The sequence below is a fragment of the Staurois parvus genome, unplaced genomic scaffold (assembly GCF_062004578.1).
Source record: "Staurois parvus isolate SC_StPar_1 unplaced genomic scaffold, SC_StPar_1.0 ptg000114l, whole genome shotgun sequence".
NCBI classification, from domain to species: domain Eukaryota; kingdom Metazoa; phylum Chordata; class Amphibia; order Anura; family Ranidae; genus Staurois; species Staurois parvus.
The window spans coordinates 3,184,353-3,203,652 of NW_028317910.1; the positions used below are offsets into that span (position 1 = coordinate 3,184,353).

Consider the following 19,300-nt stretch of genomic DNA (forward strand, 5'->3'; position numbering starts at 1 on the left):
CGTACTGTGGGAGACCAGATATAGTGAATGCAGGGTCCAGGGTTTAGTAACACTAACTTTTAAAGAGATATTTTTGGGATAACTTGAGTTATCAAACTTTTTGAAAAAATGTTAAAGTGGAAATAAGTCTGCAGTACTTGCCTCTCCTTCATCAGTCAGCCATTCCTCGCCAGCATCCCCTATTCTCCTATCTAGCTTCTTCTAAATGCCAGGCCGCAGCCATCTTTATTGGCCAGTGACATCACTTCTGCACATGTGCCGGATTTCCATCATCCTAACACACAGGATCTGTGCCAGAATGTTAACTGAGCTGTGTGTTCCCATTCCAGTGTACATTCTAAAGACTGCGTGCAGGCAGGTAGGCTTTATTTTATTACAGAAGAGGCATTGCATGCCTACATTTCACTACCTGATGTACTGAACCATAAAGCTACAAAGGATTCTCAATGGACCACAAGAGCTCTCACCAGCACCCTTGCAGCTCATTGAAAACTACATGCCTTCAGCTGCAAGGTTGATGGAACTTGTAGGCATTCATTCACACATGGATGGAGCCCCACAATTCTGACAGCGAGTGATGGGGTAGATCCCTGGCCCAGAGGGGGGATTGTGGGGAGGCTGCAGGAGTGGGAACATGTTACATGTTCCATCCTAAAAACGGGTGAAATGTGTAACATTTTCCCAAAGGTGAACTTATCTTTTAAGCTGATCTGTGATCACAGTCACATTCCTAAAAATAAAATTGCAAAATAACTACTGCTTCCCTTTTTAACGCTTTAACAACTTGAACAAAAGTTGTACTTTTTGATACCAGGGACTTGTAAATTCTTCCAAAACCTTCCATGCCCCAACAGTAAAGAATAAAGTTTGTACTCGCACAATAAAAGTATGGGAATGCAAATGCTGGCTAGCAATGGCTGAGGACTCTCAGGGGGTCTAGGATCTTTGTAGGACACTATGGGAAGTTGGGGGGTATTATGGGAGCTGTAAGGCACTGTGAGAGATTAAGATATCTGCAGCTGGCTGGAGTCCTGGGAGAGGGGAGGCCCCTGCCCAGCAGTGGGCCATGGCCCAGCGTTTCAGAATCATTGCTATAGACCACATGTGTAACAATCCTGTATTTTATGTTTACAGATGCAGAGTTGTCAGATGTCCTGCAAGTAGTCACTCTTCCAATTCTAGACACCAAAATCTGTGGCTCAATACTAGACTCCATGGAGCTGCCAGCTTTACATGACTCCATGCTATGTGCAGGCTTCCCAGATGGGGGAAAAGATGCTTGCCAGGTGGGTACATGAGCCATATGTCATACGTAGTGGTTAGTTTATCTGCCTGTGCCCCCATTGGGGAAATTCACTCTATTTGTTCTGGCTGGTGATCACAAGAACAGAAAGTGATGGAGTATACAAAATGTTCTAGTTTCCCTCAAACAGGAGAAAAAGGGAAATCTTCCAATGGGGACACCTATTTCCACTTACTTTAGAGATTTCTTCTCACTTCCTGCTCTGATGCTAGGTCAGTAAGTGAAGAGAAATGCCCAATGGAACACTGACCACAAAAATCCTTACAGGGGTTTTAACCCTTCTCTCTTTACAAAACTTAAAAGAAACATACTTGGCTTTAATATTATTTTAAAGGCTTGTATATGCACTATACACTTGCCGGTCACTTTATTAGGTACACCTGTTCAATTGTTAGTAACACAAATTGCTAATCAGCCAATCACATGGCAGCAACTCAATGCATTTAGGCATCTTGACGTGGTGAGGACAACTTGCTGAAATTCAAATCGAGCATTAGAGTGGGGAAGAAGGAAGATTTAAGTGGCTTTGAACGTGGCATGGTTGCTGGTGCCAGACAAGCTAGTCTAAGTATTTAAAAAAAAAAAAATGGTGATCTACTTGGATTTTCACGCACAACCATCTCTAGAGTTTACAGAGAATGGTCTGAAAAAGAGAAAATATCAAGTGACCAGCAGTTGTGTAGACGAAAATGCCTTGTTGATGTCAGAGGAAAATGGGAAGATGGTTAAAGATGATTGGAAACCGTAAATCATGTCAATATGGACCAAAATCTTGGAGGAATGTTTCCAAACCCTTTTTTTGAATCTTTGCCATGAAGAATTAAGGCAGTTCTGAAGGCAAAAGGGGGTCCAACCTGGTACTAGCAAGGTGTACCTAGTAAAGTAGTCGGTAAGTGCATATTAGTCTCAAAAACATGCCAAAGGGTTGGCATGGTCGTCAGTGAAGTGTATTTCATACATTATTGTCCAGTTTTACATGGCAGTCAGGTACCTGGATAGGGAACCAGAAATGATGAGAGCAGCCTCTCTTAAAGCTGCCTTCTAAATACCCCTGGATAGGAGGACCCATTGACTAGGCACTAGTGGGTGGGGTGAAATGCATTAGGGTGTGTGGTTTGGTGGAGACACGTAGGCTGAGGCCACTCCTTATCTCATTTTCACCTGGGTTGGTCAGGAGTAGTAGCTATCCTTTCCTCTCTACATGCCTGGATAGAAGGACAGTGAGCATAGGAGTAAAGAAATGGCATGAGCCAGTGAATGATGCTGGTGTTGCTGAAACTTGAAAGCTTCAGAAAGTGCACCGCATCTGCAAGATATAATAGAAGTCTATGGCTCAGTGCAACTTATCCACAGAAAAGACGTAGATACCCTATGCTGCGCCTGCAAATCAGTGTGAAAATGTCCTAATAGTTATTAACCTTTTTATAGGTGCTGTTATGCCCATTACAAAAGTTCCGTGCATGTGGTTTTGTGTTTTTGTTTTTTTTTTGTTTTTTTTTATTGAACTGACCTTCTTTTCCTCTTCTAACTTCTGCTGGCATAGCTCTCCAGGCTGCTAGGTTCCAGGTGAAGAGCACTTGGTATCATTCCGCCTAGGACAGGAGCCAGCACTACAGAGGAAGCATCAGCTTATGCGACTCCTGCTCCCCACGTGGCCACCTGCTTCTTCCTCTGCCAGCTCGATGTACACTGATGGTCTGGGATGGCGGGTCAGCAAGTTCAGATTGCGATCAATGCGCTGCCAGTCCTGGGCATGCACTTACCTAGTTTGAGGTCGTGGGCCATGGGTTGAACACCCCTGCATTAGTTTATAGAGAGAAGGGAGCTTCACAAAGAGCAGCAAGGAGTGCTCAGGCAAATTACATGCTTTTCTGTTTTGTGTCTAAATCAAAAATTCATGAATACAAATGTTTCAATTTTGCCAAGACCCTCTGGCTTCATCCTGCCCAGTAGCCAAAAAACTGTAAAAATTATTAAAGAGAAACTGAACTCTGGAAGCTGTACCCCAAAATAGACAGGGGTAAAGGATTAGTCAGCAACAGTTCTCCCTGCAGCTGATCTTTTATCCATTTCTGACTTCCCATGCCTTGCTCTACACAATGTATGTGTAGAGGAGGCCATAATGGTAGAGGCAAGGTTTTGCCTCCTCTGTCAGGGTCTCCAGTTAGGAAAATGGTGAGCACCACAATACTGACCTCACCAAATCTCACTCCAACTCTGAGACTAACAATCAGCAGTGCCTTAAATCTCACACTGAAGATAAACAGCCACAAGACACCTGAGTGCCTTGGCACACTCGCATAAAAGGTATGGACTTCTATGTTTTTAGAAGAAATTTCAGACAAACGGTAACATTTCAGACATTTATAGATGTTTCCAAAAACACAGCAAATATTCAGGTTTTTGTTTTTTTTTTTTGTAAGCACCAAGTCAGTGAGTGCATATTGTGTTCTGCAAACTATTTTCTGATAATCATTGCATTGCAAATAACAGTCCTTTTTTTACTCCTATATTTTCTTTCTCTTGATGGCTTTCTATAATTCAGGGAGACTCTGGTGGTCCCTTGGTATGCCAGCGGAGATCTGGGACTTGGTTCTTGGCTGGGAGTACCTCCTGGGGTGTTGGTTGTGGAAGAGCTTGGATAAAGTCAGCGACTGCCAGTGAGGCTCTGGGTTCCCCAGCAATATTTACAAGAATATCTGTTGTACTGGATTTTCTGAGAAACTCAACAGCTGACAGTGAGTGAAGAGATCCACCACTACAGGGCAATGATTACCGTCAGGGAAAACCTCATGTCAAAGTTCCTAGTAGTTCCAGAGTTATAAACTGCTTAAATTATGTGCAGATCTTGATTTTTTTTTTTTTTGTCTTCATTCCTCCTATCTGTTGAGGCTTGTTATTGGTCATTCATGCCACCAATCAGGTTAAAGGACTAATGGGGAGAATAAAAAGCTAGGAGAGTGCAGGACCAGACCCTAAAATAAGATCGCCATATAGCTTCAGCTGCCTACATTTCCAGATCTGTTCATCAGTCTGACATGCTGTTTTTGTTGAAAGTAATCTCTGCTTATGAATATTTCATCATGTGCTTAGCATAAGTTTATTAAAGGCTTAGTCCACCTTTTGGGACCATGTTTCACGTTGCACCCATATTTAGGGTGTAACATGAAACATGGTTGCATTGCCCACCCTCAAACTGCCATGCCCACCTACCCAAATCATGAGATGCTCCTCCTTGTTTACGTTTAGCATGGCTGCCTATGGCTTCACCTGTACAATGTATCAATTAGTCACAGGGATCTAAGAATGGAAAGACTACAGCTCCCATCTGCCACTGCAGCAGAGGGAATCAGATTGTGTCCGCGTAAGTGCGGTGACATCTCCATGCGTATAGTCCACTGTTTACATTCCAGTCCCAGATCTGTTTCGGGATATCAGATCTTCTGTTATGAAGCTGGAAGAAGTAAACAATGGAGGAGCCTGAGCATTGCATTAGCAATGCACGTATTGTGGTTGCAATAGTCTGTAGACTTCACAGGGGTACATACAATATAGACTTCACAGGGGTGCATACCAGGTTATTTATGTGAAACCTTTATCCTAAAAAAAACTGCAAAAATATAATTTTTCTTTTATGAATGTAAGTGCGTTTCATTTTTGCAAAAGGTGGACTATGCCTTTTTAATGTTTGCATCAGGTTTACTTTTTGGTGAGCCTAAACCAAGTTCCCTTTTTTGTCGTCACATTTTGACTTCTGTCAATACCAGGGGCAGACTGACCATTTGGAAACTTGGGCACTGCCCGAGGGCCCGGGTCAGTAGGGGGCCCCATGAGATGCCCCTGGTACCTTTTTCATAGGCTTTTTTGAGTTTGGGCAAGGACACGGGCCCCATGATCCCCTATTGCCCGGGGGTCCCATGAGTTGTCAGTCCACCCCTGGTCAATGATATAACATATAACAATTTTATGTATCTCCTCAAGTAAGATAAATGTTTGCAGCATGTTACAAATATACCAATTTATCTTGTAGGTGGTTGTAGCTCCAACCCGCTGATTATTATAGGCACAAATGGGGTTATCAAGTATCCATTGGATGCCACCAGCAATTATTCCAGCAAAAGGTGAGAGTGGGATTACTAGATGTACTCAGGGAAGACCTTATGAGAAGACTTTAATTGGTGACCACCTGTGCAGCCTATTATTACCTGTGGGGATCTATGGGTCAGAGTATTGTACAAATGTCCTGGCATTTGCATATAATTTTTTAAAAGGATGCCGCTTGGACAAAGTGATGTCATCTATTTTTATGTGACCTGAATACTTGAAGGTGGAGAGGCCTTTTTAAATGGTCAAATTAGGAAGTTTTATTTATATTTTATCAGTTTCCTGGCATACAGTCTCCATGCATTTATAAACTAATCTACACAGTCTATTTTATCCCTTATGTTCACAAACTGAGATTGCTAATGTGCTGTTTTGGGAGCTTGCTGGTTTGATGAATACCCTGTACACACCATCAATTTTTTTTTTTGGTTTAACCAAGCAGTCTGAACGAAAAAGAACTGACAGATTGCTGTACTAACCCAAGCAGTGTTAGTACAGCGATATCCCCAACTGTGCTATTGTAGTCTGACTGGGTATGTTGGCTTGGCATTGTTTTTTGTCTGATTTTGACTGCATGTTTTTGTAGAAGTGTGTTAAACCACCTGATGGAGCAAATATAAATATCATTTTACCTTTTATATGGTTAAAGTGGCTATAAACCTCAGACATGAAATATGAACAAAGCATATCCCTCTATAGTGTATACTTGTCTCAAGGCACTAAGTGTCATTTTTGCATGCTGCTTCATTCCTCTATCAGCATGAATCACTTCTGACAAGTTTTACTGACATCAAGAGAAAAATTGCAACATGGTGAGGGACCTCCAGCAGATTGACAGCCTCAGCTCTGTTCCTGTGTGAAGGGGGGAGTCTCTTTCCTCCAATCAGTTTTCAGAGCTCTCCTCAATGAGCTCTGTAGAGTGTAGCTTCAGCTCGCCGCCTTCTTTTTTTCTGAATTCGTAGACAACTTTACAATTCTGCACTTTGGATGTAGAGAAGACTGCAGATAAACAGGTACAACTTATGTAGGAGGATTTGTTTCTTTTCTGTGTATCGCCTGAGGCCAGTCCCTTCACTGGGTATATGCAAGGGTTTACAACCACTTGAAAGAATGGGAAGGATTGTATGTAAATCCTAACAACTTCTCTTATTTGTTCCCTTTTGGTCTGGTGAATAATACCATTGGAAGTGTTTTGTATCTGTTTAGTATATGCAAAAAAAAACCTGCCAGAAATCCACTGAGATTGTAACTTCTTGAGTCTGCCTGCCCTGAACTATTTATCTTTTTCTTATGTGAACTACAAAACATATCCACCTGTGTTAAAGAAAAGGGGGTATGGTGTTCTGTGTTCTTGTGGGTGACAACCCTGATATTACATACAGCACACAGACTGAGTGTTGCCACCTTAGGATGGGAAGTATGTTACTGGCAGGATCACCAGTAGTGTTGGGCTAGATGTTCGAGTCGAACCTGCCGTGCCCCACAATGCACTGCACCCTGACAGTGCATTGTGATTGGCCAAAGCAATGCACCTGATCACAGGTCAGGTGCAATGCTTTGGCCAATCACAACGCATGATGATATCAAAAGGGCCTGGGGTGACCCCACCCTCTTGTGACATCACAGTATTTAAGATCCGTCAGATGGCGGGAGCCAGCGTGGAGAGTGGAGCAGGTTTTTTTTTTTTTTCTCAAGTGGGGGTGGGCATCATGACTAATGTTGGATCTACTTTAAGGGACTTGTTTTTTTTATTTTTAATAAAGGACTTGGAAAAAGACTTTTTTTTTTTTTTTTTTTTTTATTTGTGAATGAGTAGCAGTATCATGTACCCCATATTCATTCACATGGGGGGGCGGGATCTGGGGGGCCCCCTTGTTGAAAGGGGGCTTCCAGATTTCCTATGGTTGTGGGGAAGAGGCCCTTGTCTTCATCAACATGGGCCCCCCCCCCCCATGTTGAGGGCATGTGGCCTGGTATGGTTCAGAAAGGGGGGCGCTAACTTGTTCCCTCCCCCAGATAAGGGTCTGGTGTTGAATTTTGGGGGCCAAAGGGCTTGGTATGGATAGGAGAGGGGACCCCATGCAGTTTTTAAATTTTTGGCCAATGCAGACAATTCTTTTGACATTCAGCTATTCAGCAACCCCACTGACAGCTGAAACATAAATGAATGTTTCACTACTAAAATACTGCATGACTTAATAATCTAATTTTTTTTTTTTTTTTGGTTATTTCGATTGCTGGGCAATGCTAGAGATGCTTTTTACATTCAGCTGTCAGATACCGCTTAGTGAATTGTCCCCTCTATTCGAAGTTCGCGGTCTAACTTTTATTAGGTTTGAATGTTCAACCGCTGTTTGGCCCATCACTAATCACCAGGTGAAAAAGTGAAAAATGCCTGAATAAAGAAATGCCCGCAGCGATAAAAGAAGAAAAGAATTGGCGAAGGGCAGGCATGACTAGGCCCAGAGTGGGAAGGAAGACATGTGAGGGTTAATGATTGTTTAGAGTTGGTAAAGGATAGCTGGGGGATCTGGTTGGTAGAGGAGAGTGTAGGTGGGGTCTCCTGCACTTTAGGGTGGGGTGTTCTGGGGAGGGGCGTCAGTTGGGAGCTGGATGTGGGAGAGAGAGCTTCCCTCCCGCCCGCCCTGTTTGGTGAATGTTGTGTTCCTCCGGGGGGGGGGGGGGGGTTATTTTGGTTCCTGGGCGGTGGTTGGTCTTTGGAGGCGGTTCTTATCTTGGAGGTACAAAATGGTGTGAGACCCATCGTTGGTATGGTGTGCCCGGGAACATTCCCAGTTAACCGAGGTTTAACTGGAAGGTGGTGGTGCTGCACTGCGGACGGTATGGTTGTCTCCGAGCTAGTTGGTTGCGGCTGGAGGCCTAGTGGAATATGGTTGTCCGCAGGTGCATTTCGGATCGTTTTGGGGGTGCCTTCAAAGACCAACGGCAACTCTTTGTTTTCTGTTCTAAGGAATGGTTGATGTGTTTAAACTTGATTTGTTAATAAAAGGCCGTGCTGGCCATTTTACTCCAAAATTGGTGTTGTGTTTTCTGTAAGTATAGTAAGTAAAGGGGATTGGTATGGAAGGGTAAAGGGTAACGGTGGTGTAGTGGGGTCTGGATTAACCTATCTCGGGTGCACTAGTCAAGAAAACTCATGCAGCCAGCACATCTAGGCTGCAATTGATTACAAATGTTTTTTGTATTTAGATTCTTCCTTCTTTTTTTTTTTTTTTTCTTAGCCTGTGTCGCTGGACAATTACTGTACCTGAAGAGGAGATAATCCAAATCCAGTTTATCCGGATGAATATTGAAGATCATGTGACCTGCATCCTTGATACGCTAATTTTTACTGTAAACCAAAAGATTATCAGTGAGTATATCAGTTTTTATCAAATGGAAAAGTGGTGATGGTAGATTTCTGTACAAGGGGCTAAATCAACTTTGGAACATACCATGCTTAACTGCTTAGGCAGCAGAAATTGAAAAATGTTTAAGTTAAAATATTGTGTGTGTGTGTGTGTGTGTTTTGACACCCTTCACAAATAATTTGTCAGGGATGTTAACTTAGTACCACCAAAAGTGTGAAGACCTTCAATGAAGCAGTGCAGAAAGCTAGCATTGACATAGTCTTTCCAGGATTATCCCTTCATAATGAGGCCTAGAACAACCATTTGTGAGAACCATTTGTGAGAACTTTGAAATTGTCACAATTTTGCAAAGGACTGATGGAGAACCATAAGAGTATATGCGTTGACGGTTGCCCTCCAGAAAAAAATCTCTGTTACATACAGGAAACTGAGTGGGATTTTGTATCTGAGAATGTTGGTTAGTTGAACTGGACTGGGATTAGGTGCATTAGGGTTGGGATTGGATATGTCATATGAGATACCCATGTGAAGATTGGGAATTTTGATATGTGAAATTGTTGACAGTGTGGGGTTTATTTACTAAAGCTGGAGAGTGCAAAATCGGGTGAACTTCTGCATAGAAACCAATCAGCTGCCAGGTTTTATTGCCAGGGCTTAATTGAGGTTAGAAGCTGATTGGCTACCATGCACAGGTACACCAGATTCTAATTGAACCAGTTTTAGTAAATCTACCCGTGTGTCAGCATTTTAAAGGCTCACTCCACCTATAATCAAGGTGAGTTTTGGATGCTGCTGACCTTTTTAAGGGAAGTTGATCATGGAGCAGATTCTGCTGGTCCAAAGCAACCAATGAACTGTCAGCTGTCAATTTTACTGGTACAGGAAATTTTCATAATCTATTTTTCTGCATAAAGTTCAGTTAAGTCACACTGTTATTTTTTCTAGGGAAAGTATGTGGATCCATCTTGCCATCTCCGCTCCTTATCCAATCCAATGAAGTGACCGTCACATTCTTTTCAGATGCCACCATCAATGGCGGTGGCTTTGAGCTGAAATTCTTGGCCCTTCCAGCTGCTTCAGTGAATGGTGAGTTTAGATATCAGTTCTACTGAGTGGCCAATCGGCAGGCCTGAGTGCTGTTGGGGGTTTTCTAAATCAAAACTTACATAGGACCTTTGTGCTTTGGCAGCAGCATGGTAATTAGCAGAGGTTTGGATGGTAAATGGAGGCTACTTTTGAGTGGATAGAAAGTAGAGGCTGCTTTTAGTGGATTGTAAGTGTTATGTAGTGGCTGCTTAGAGTGGATGGTAAGTGGGAGATGCTTAATGTGAATGGTAAGTTGGAGCAACTTAGAGTGAATGTTAGGTGGAGGCTCCTAAAAACTGGATGGATAGTGGAGACTCCCTAGGCTGGACAGTGGAGTGTTAATAAATGCTACCGACAGTACCTCCTGCAAAAATTTAAATGATAATGTTAGTGCAGTGTTTCTCAACTCCAGTCCTCATGGACCCCCAACAGGTCATGTTTTCAGGATTTCCCTCAGATGAAACAGCTGTGGTAATTACTAAGGCAGTGAAACTGATCAAATCACCTGTGCAAAAAAATGGAAATCCTGAAAACATGACCTGTTGGGGGTCCATGAGGACTGGAGTTGAGAAACACTGTGTTAGTGTGACAGACCAAACTGGGACAGGGGCTTTTGAAGGGGACTAGGAGCTAGACTTCTACCCACTGATTATGCTTCTTGGTGAGAGCAAATCATTCTCTAATCATGGACAACAACGTGATGACCACTGAGAGTGAGGCTTGGATTAATTCTCTGCATAAAGACAATAACTCTTCCCTGCTGGAGTGGATGGAAAGACGTATTATTAATCTTGTACAGGTTAATGCTCAGAGGATATGTGGTGGCCCTCATGCGGACTGGGTTGGAGAAGCTCCTCCACTTAGAACAGAAATCCTATGAATCAGAGGCGGACTGACCATTTGGGAACTCTGGCACTGCCCGAGGGCCGGGGGTCAGTAGGAGGCCCCATGAGATGCCCTTTCATAGGCTTTTTTTGGGTGTGGTTTGAGTGTGGGTGAGGACACGGGCCCCATGATCCCCTATTGCCCGGGGGCCCCATGAGTTGTCAGTCTGCCCCTGCTATGAAGATAAATTAATTCCGCTTTTCAGACTGTTGGAATATTGTATGAGTTTTGTTTTATGATGGACAGATTATACAAGTGACAGCAAACACCTGGTAGACAGCATGTGTAGTGTATTCAGGGATGGGATTGTTGCCGGGCTGTTTGCGGTGGGCTCCCTGATTAATCAAAGCATCGTTTGGTTGCCTGGCTGTTAATTAGCTTACTGGTAATTAGATCACTGTTAGTTGTTGGCTGTACTGTTTACCATTTGCACTGTTTAGGAAAATGTGATCAAGCTCTTACCTAATCAGTGTGGGACGTTTTATCACAATGTATAATATTTGTTTGTATTCTTATGGGGACTGCTGTATTCCTGAAGTGTATTAAAATTTGGTGTTTCTGTTCAATAAATTATTATTATTATTATTATACAGAATTTATATAGCACCAACGGTTTGCTCAGCGCTTTACATTATAGTGGGAGAAAATACAGTAACAATACAGTTCAATACAAGAGGGATTTGAAGGCCCTGCTCCTTGGAGCTTACAGTCTAGGAGGGAGGGGTGAATGGTATAATAGGTAATAACTGTGGGGGATGGAGTGGTTGGAAGAGTAGAGGATTCCAGTATTAGCAGAGTGCGGGATAGGCTTCCCTGAAGAGAGAGGTTTTCAGTGATCGCCTAAAAGTAGGCAGAGTAGGCGATAGACTGGGGTAGGGAGTTCCAAAGGATGGGTGACGCCCTGGAGAAGTCTTGGAGAAGAGCATGGGAGGAGAAGATAAGCTAGAGAGTAGGAGGTCTTGCGAGGAACGGAGAGTACGGTTAGGGTGATATTTAGAGACAAGATCGGTTATGTAAATTGGGGCAGTGTTGTGGATGGCTTTATGTCATTGTTAGTGTTTTGAATTTTATCCGTTGGGCAACTGGGAGCCAGTGGAGGGATTGGCAGAGGGGTGGCAGATACAGAATGGTTAGTAAGGTGGATGAGCCTGGCAGCAGCGTTCATGATAGACTGAAGAGGGGATAGCCTGCGATGAGGTAGGCCAATGAGAAGGGAGTTACAATAGTCAAGGCGAGATATGACAAGGGAGTGAATAAGTTGCTTACTGGTTTCCGGGGTTAGGAATGGGCGTAGCTTGGAGATGTTGCGGAGTTGAAGTCTACATGATTTTGTCAGAGATTGTATCTGGGGCTGGAAGGACAGATGGGAGTCTAGGATTACACCTAGTACCCTGGCATGATGGGAGGGACTGATGATTGTGTTATCGATATTTATGTGAAGTCAGTGGAGGGGGCACGGGCTGGGGGGAATACTAAGAGCTCAGTTTTTAAAGTTTGAGTTTGAGGAAGTGGTGTGACATCCAAGCCGATATGTCACTTAGTAGGCTAGCGATGCGAGTGGAGACTGGAGTAGTTCCAGTTTGGCATCTATGCTAGTTTTGTCTAGTCTTGGGTGTGATGCCCGAGTATAATACTTTGGTTCTATGTCCTAGCGGCAAGGAAGCAGTTCTCTGACGGAATCGCCCAATCAGGGTGACAGGCATTCCGTCAGTGTTACCCTTTTATTCTGCAAAAGTTACATTCAGTATTTTCTCACTTGTTTTTGTCACAGGTTCCGGGTGTAGTAGCGTGGCAATGTTAACGAAAGAAGGGAAAATCTACACCCGCAATTACCCAATGTTGTACCCCAGTAACTCTACGTGTCGCTGGGTCATTGAAGCACCAAAAGGCAAAATTATTCAAGTACATACTGGGAACTTCAGAGAGTTGGGTACAGAGGTGTTACTATCAGGACATGCAAGTTACATGGGGGGTTCCCACCTTTTATTGAAACTTCTTTGCTTTTCAATGTTCTTTGTGTTTATTTTCAGTTGCTTTTTGAAGACTTTGCTGTGGAGTTCCAGGAGAAATGCCAATATGATCGTGTTTTGGTGTATGGAGACAGAGACCAAAAACAACTCATTGGTAGGAGCTCTCCGTTAATTGCATGACTCCATCCAAACACAAATATTTGAAATGCATAGTGTACAGTATGTATTCATTGTTTTGTCTGCCAAAACATTTTTAATTTTGTTCAGCCAGTCTTATGATCTACATCCCACTTCCACACTGCATAGCCAAGACGTTGACACAAGCAGAGCTGCCAGTAGAAATCGAGGTGCCCCATACAGCCTGCTTGACAGGCCCCCTCCCCTTCATCCCATATAAAGAACAGACTTTAAATACCTTCTTTTGCAAGCACCGTAATTCTCCCAGAACTAAATAAATGTTCCATGGGCCTCATCAGTTCAGTAGCAGTGGCCAGGGATAGAGGGGAAGCTGTTTACTCATTTTTGGGATCAGGTGGAGTAATCTACCCCTGCTTTGGCCTGGGCCGTGGATCGGCCAGCAGGGGGGTCCAAGCAGCTGGGTGAATCGGATTTGGGCTGGGAGTGGCACGGTGGGGGGGGGGGGGGGGCGCAGTCACTGAAACTGACCTCCTATGGCTCTCTCTGCAGCATCTGAAAGCTGGCTTCTTCTCCTCTCCCTCCCACTGGCTCTCATCTGCTGCAGAGAGAGCCATACACGGGATCAATTCCAGTAATTGCCCCCTGGTGCACTAATCACCCTCCCTGTGCCCCATACGTTTTCCCAGTGCTGCCCAGGCCTCCCTATGTGCCCCTGCAGTGCTGGCACTTTCCTCTTCTCCTTCCCATTGGCAGCTGCGGGCACACAATAGGATCCTTTACGATGAAGAGCGGAGGAAGGGAGCCGGTAAATGTCACATTTATCAGCCCTCTCCTTTTCTGAATGAACACAATGAGTGATGGGCTGAACACCCCCTTGGTCGGTTTGTGGCCGAACATTCGAACCTACCAAAAGATCGACTTCAAACAGGGACAATTTACTGAGTGGTATCTTGCCACATATGAGTATGCGGGAAGTTACCACTACCGCTCAGTTACTAACATACTGAATGAGTTATATTAAGTCATGCAGTATTTTAGTAGAGAAACATTCGTTCATGTTTCAGCTGCTAGTGGGGTTGCTGAACAGCTGAATGTCAAGAATTATCTGCATTGCCTGACTATTTAATAAACAGCATGGGGTCCCCCTCCCATTCATACCCCTCCTAAAGCACCTTGTTGATGGGGACATGGGCCTCTTTCTCACAGGAAGAGGCTAGTCCTCAAAACGCGTCGGCCTTTTGGATTCCAGAGTTCTCACTACAGATAGACTTGCAGTGTGAATGGGACAGAGCTGTTTCTTTATGATGTGCCTTTTATTGATCATTTGTGAGTACAATACTTATTATTTACATTCATTAAACATTTTTAAGGTAATGCACTAGGCCAGTGCACCCTCTTTGTTTTTGCCTCTTCCCCACAACCCTGGCCGGTGGTTGTGGGGGTCTGTGGGCAGGGGGCTTATCGGAGTCTGGAAGCCTTTTAACAAGGGAGACCCCCAGATCCCAGCCCTCCATGTTAATGATAGTACTGCTACCCATTCACAAAAAAAATGTAGTGTAAAAAAAAAAGAAAAGAGACAGTCTTTGACAAGTCCTTTTATTAAAAATAAAATAAGTCCTCCGAAGTAGATCCAATGTCAATCATGATGACCGCCAACCAGAAAAATGGTGAAAAAACCCTGCTCCGCCCTAGACTCTGGCTCCCACCATCTGACAGCTGCACTGCGATGACCGTTCTTAAAGAGGGTGATGACGTCACAAGGAGACAGGATCACCCCCGCCCCCTTGTGACGTCATCCTGCCCTGTGATTGGCCAAAGCATTGCACCTGACCTGGGGTCAGGTGCAATGCTTTGGCCAATCACAATGCACTGTCAGGGCACGGCGACGAACAGCCTCCTGAATGTCCATACCATTTGTGTGTTCACTGAACACACAAATGGCCCATGTTCGAGTCGAACTTGTGTTCAATTTGAACATGCAGCCCATCGTTAGTGAGCGGTACCAATCACTCACAGTGTTCATTCATAACTGAAGCCTAGTAAATTGTGCTTTTTTTTCGGGGCGGGGGGACACCTGTAATATTGGCTTTATGGGGCGGGGGGGGGGGTGGGGGACACCTGTAATATTGGCTTTATGGGGCTCCGTGGTTTCTAACAGCAGCCCTAGCCCAACAATTTAAATTCAAGTTCTGACCTGCCACAGCAGATTGATATAAAAGAAGAGGCTGAAAATGTAATTTTAATTGTTGGGAACCAAGGCATGTCCCTGACCCTTGCTGCTGAATCAATGGGTTCTGGAGAACTTTTATTTAATTGCCGAGAGTCATAACCTGTGAGATTACTGTGCATGTTTCCAGAGTTCCCTCTCTGTCCCTTCAACCCACTGCTGAGCTGAAGGGGACTGGGCTACACTCGGGCTTACCATGCGGTGCTGCTCCAGCATCTGTTCTTCACTTTCCTTGTCCTGCGCTCCCGCGATGTCCCTCCTGCAGTGTCCCCGGCAATGTAATCCGGCGGATGCCGGAATCTGTCATCTGGGTTCCGTCCCCTGCGAGCGTCGGGACGTACGGGGGACGGGACAGCGGGATATTTGAAAATGACAAAAAGTGACATTCACTAAATACACTAAAATCACATAGTAAAACATAACTGTATCAAACCATTTCACATACATTTTGTCCCTAGTGCTTTGTCCTGTGCCCTGCCTGCATTTTTACTGTTCTTTGTGCCTGGAAACTGAGAAATGTCCATGGCGTCCAAAAAGCGTCCCTTTTAGGTCAAAATCGGTTTTAGACCAGCTAGAGAACAGCGATAGTAAATCAGAACCACTTGCAGAATTGAGTGATAATGATTTGTGCATGTAGAGGAATAGATTTCATTGTTTGTTTTTTTCCTTGGAATTCAGTTTGAAATGAATGTAAGGATTAGTGAATGACTTTATAGCTGAGATAACTTGTGGGTTTTGTGATTATCTGCTTTAACCACTAAAGAGCCCAGTTATTCTAGCCGTTTCCTATATGTTCTGCTTACAGTTACTTTATGTGGATTTTCTGTGATTCGGCCAATCTACAGCCCGGGGAACATTATGATCATTGTATTTCAGAGCGACGCTGAGAATAATTTCTATGGCTTTAAAGCCAAGTTCAGGTTTTTATATCCAGGTAAGACTAGTCAGCCACGGAGATCTTCTTCCAAAGCCATCATTAACCAAAAATCTGTACACCATTTTATCTCTGTCACTGGTCCCTAGTAGTGTACTGCACATGTAACAGGGTGTTGGCTTAAGATTGTTTACCTCTCATGAGATTTCTGCTGTAGTTCTCACTATTTCCCACCAGATATGTCCCACCTATCCTTAGTTTCAGAATTGAGAATAAGGTTTAATAGAAGTACTTTCCTTTTTTGTTGTGTTAAAGCAGAACTAAACCTATCAATTTAAATGGGAAACCAGGTGCGTAGGCACTTCTACTTTCCCACATACCAGCTCTGCTCTTCTGAGACCTCGAGGCTGCCGACACCTCCACCATACCAGGATAAGCAAAAGGATGGTCGGCACTCAGGATGACATCCAAAAAGAAATATTCCTTTATCGGAGAAGCATGTACAACGTTGTAAAAACCACCAACGCGTTTCAGACATTAGTCCTTACTCATGAATAAGGACTGACATCTGAAACTCGTAGGATGTGTTTACAGCATTGTACATGTTTCTTCAATACAGGAATATTTCTTTTTGCATGTCATCCTGAGTGCCAACCATCCTTTTCTTTATCCTATCAATTTAACGGTTTCAAAAAAGTTGTTATATTCCCGACACATGCTGGTGCTCTCAACCAAACTGTAAAACAATTAAATGGCTGGTATCATAGCTGATCACATGTGCAGCATCATGTCAATTGAAGATTCAAAGCTTCTGCTTCAGAGGTTGAGATGGCAGCTTCCTTGGCTAAAAAGGAAGGTTTAGTTCTGCTTTAACAGGGCATAGGCCTGGTACCAGTGTGTCCTCTGCCTTAGACCTTGGGTGCCATCTTGGAAGATCCTGTGTCTGATTGGACACAGTTTTCCTAAGATCAAGGCAGCCTTCTTTGAGACAGAGGGATCATAGATATGGACAATATTTTGTGATCTGCAGTGTGGAGAAATTAAGGTAGGAACAGAGACCTGCCTTCGGGTGAGAAACAGCCTCCCGCTTCCTGTGTGGTCACCAGGATAGGAAGTAATGGGAAACCTCACCAGTAAGGACAAAGATTACATTCAAAATCTGTAATGGGTCTAGCTCTTTCCCACAACTTTTAATATGATGTTAGTGTACAGTTTAAATTTATCAGAAATATATTCTTGGTACCTATGTTCGTGTAACAAGCATTTTGGTACTACTAGTTTGGTAGGTGCAGCCCTTTTTTTTTTTTTTTTTTTTTTTTTTCCCCCTCCACTGCAGGTGGCACTCAACCACAGTGGCATTGCAAAGGGAGGGAAAGTCAAGAGGAGCATACTCCTCTATGGTTTCCTGGGTCACTGCGGAAGTTTTTCGGTTGTATGATCCAACCCTATGTGACTTTGGTGGCCATCTCAGGTCAGGTAGAGTCTTTTTGAGACCTTGGCTCCTAAGCTTGGCACGCATTTTGCAAATGGGTAGTGTAGGGACAGGTCTCCTGTCTGTCTGGGACAAGGATAAGTGGTAGGGAAAGGCTCCAGACAAGTAGGTACAGGATAGGGACACGCCATCCTCCTGGAATCCTCCCCCTTGTTTGCAGATTGGCCAGGCTGCATTTTGCCCTCTGAGACAGATGCTGTCAACACCCTCGAGACCCACTCTGTTCTACATTGCCGAGACTTACTGTGAGTGCTCCTGGTTGGGCATCCTCCAGTTGGGCTGTTTCTAAATTGAAAAAATGTCCGCTCTTTCTGCCCACCTCTTCATTCATAGAAGCTATACTTTAGTTTCTATGAATGTAAAGTAGTCTATGAATGGAGGGCAGGTGGAATATTGAAAAATCTCCTCCATTCATAAATCTCCTCTCATTCTTAGAAGCAATAATGCAGCTTCTATGAATAGAGGAGGTGGGCGGGTATAGTTAGGCACTTTTGATGAGTGCTTGCCACAGCAACCTCCTTTTTTATGCCTGCCATACTAGAATATTGTGGGGGTAAGGGGGTAGGAGGAGGAAGAACTCTACTAAACATGGAGACAGCCACACAAGGACACATCACACTGATAGTCATGTCACATCCCTTTTTTTTTGTTTTTTTTCCCTGATTAAACTTAGACATTAGTGCAGTACTTTATAACAAGAGAAAATAGAATATGGCATAATCTTTAAAGGATAAGTTCACCTTTCGTAACGTGAATTAATAAGTAAAGCCTTGTGAGCTGGTATTCCAAGTGTAAAATACCGAAAATGAATAGTGTCCTATGTGGATGTTAACGGATCGCTCGCACCATACACATACCCATACAAATGTGTCAATAATTATAAATACCAAAACAGTGCTGCACTCCACTTTATGCAAAATTAACTAAAAAATAAACAAAATATATATTAAATAAAATAAATAACGTCTTCCAACAAATTATTCAAGTGTTCACACAAAGAAATCCGTGATTCACTAAATTCACTGTAATGTAGCGATAGGGTGCTCCTCAGTTCACCTCTTGTGATGTAATCAAAGCAATACTTGTGCACCTCCACCAGTGTGTATGACCAAACCGCTAAGTGAGGCTATATAAAGCATGTGTCCCTTAACCACTTCCCATCTGGCCCAAGTACATAAACAGCCGGACGGGAGCAGTGCAGGAGCGCGTGGCCGTTTATAAACGTCCTCCTGCATTCACTGCCTGTGCACGCTCCCTGGGAGAACGCGGCACCGCGATCCGGAACACCGATGTGAGGTCCCGATTCATGTGATCATGGATTGGCTAATCGGTGATCACATGAACAGTAGTAAACAAACAAGATGTCACTTCCTGACATTATTGCTTACTACTTGTGAAATCTGTGAATGATCACAGAGGTCACCTGGTACAAGGCTATTCAAAACAGCCTTGTACCATGTGACAAGCTGTGACCAATCACAGCTCTCACAGTATTTCTCAATGGCTGCAAGAATGCAGCCAGAGAGGAGGAGAAATGATTGCTTTTACAGCCTTCAAGGGTCATCCTGTCAGTATGTATCTCCTTGCCTGTATGAGATGTACAGACAGGTCTACAGGAGACCTGCGGGGGACAAGCGACCTGATCGCTGGTGCAATGTTTTAGTGGCTCCAGAAGCAAAAAATAATAAATGCACATTGTTTTACCTGCAAAAAAAAGTACATTTTAGTATTTGTTTAAATGGTGAACAAATCCTTTTATATTTCAATATTTTTTATTGAAAATCTGAAAAAGTAGTATACAGAAAAATAGAAAACATAGCCCACCTACATGGCGAGTTGTGGCAAACAAT

At 43.6% G+C, this 19,300-nt stretch overlaps 1 protein-coding gene across 1 annotated transcript in view; it reads left to right on the forward strand.

The window, feature by feature from the left end:
- The window catches only part of OVCH1 (ovochymase 1), a 58,562-nt gene that overhangs the window by 8,614 nt on the left and 30,648 nt on the right, over window positions 1-19,300 (forward strand). Inside the window, exons 7-15 of the mRNA XM_089671679.1 lie at window positions 1,135-1,286; window positions 3,849-4,041; window positions 5,334-5,424; window positions 8,650-8,780; window positions 9,724-9,864; window positions 12,521-12,651; window positions 12,780-12,873; window positions 15,890-16,018; window positions 17,611-17,695. Of these exons, the coding sequence (XP_089527805.1) occupies window positions 1,135-1,286; window positions 3,849-4,041; window positions 5,334-5,424; window positions 8,650-8,780; window positions 9,724-9,864; window positions 12,521-12,651; window positions 12,780-12,873; window positions 15,890-16,018; window positions 17,611-17,695 (1,147 nt within the window). The remainder of the gene's footprint in view (window positions 1-1,134; window positions 1,287-3,848; window positions 4,042-5,333; window positions 5,425-8,649; window positions 8,781-9,723; window positions 9,865-12,520; window positions 12,652-12,779; window positions 12,874-15,889; window positions 16,019-17,610; window positions 17,696-19,300) is intronic.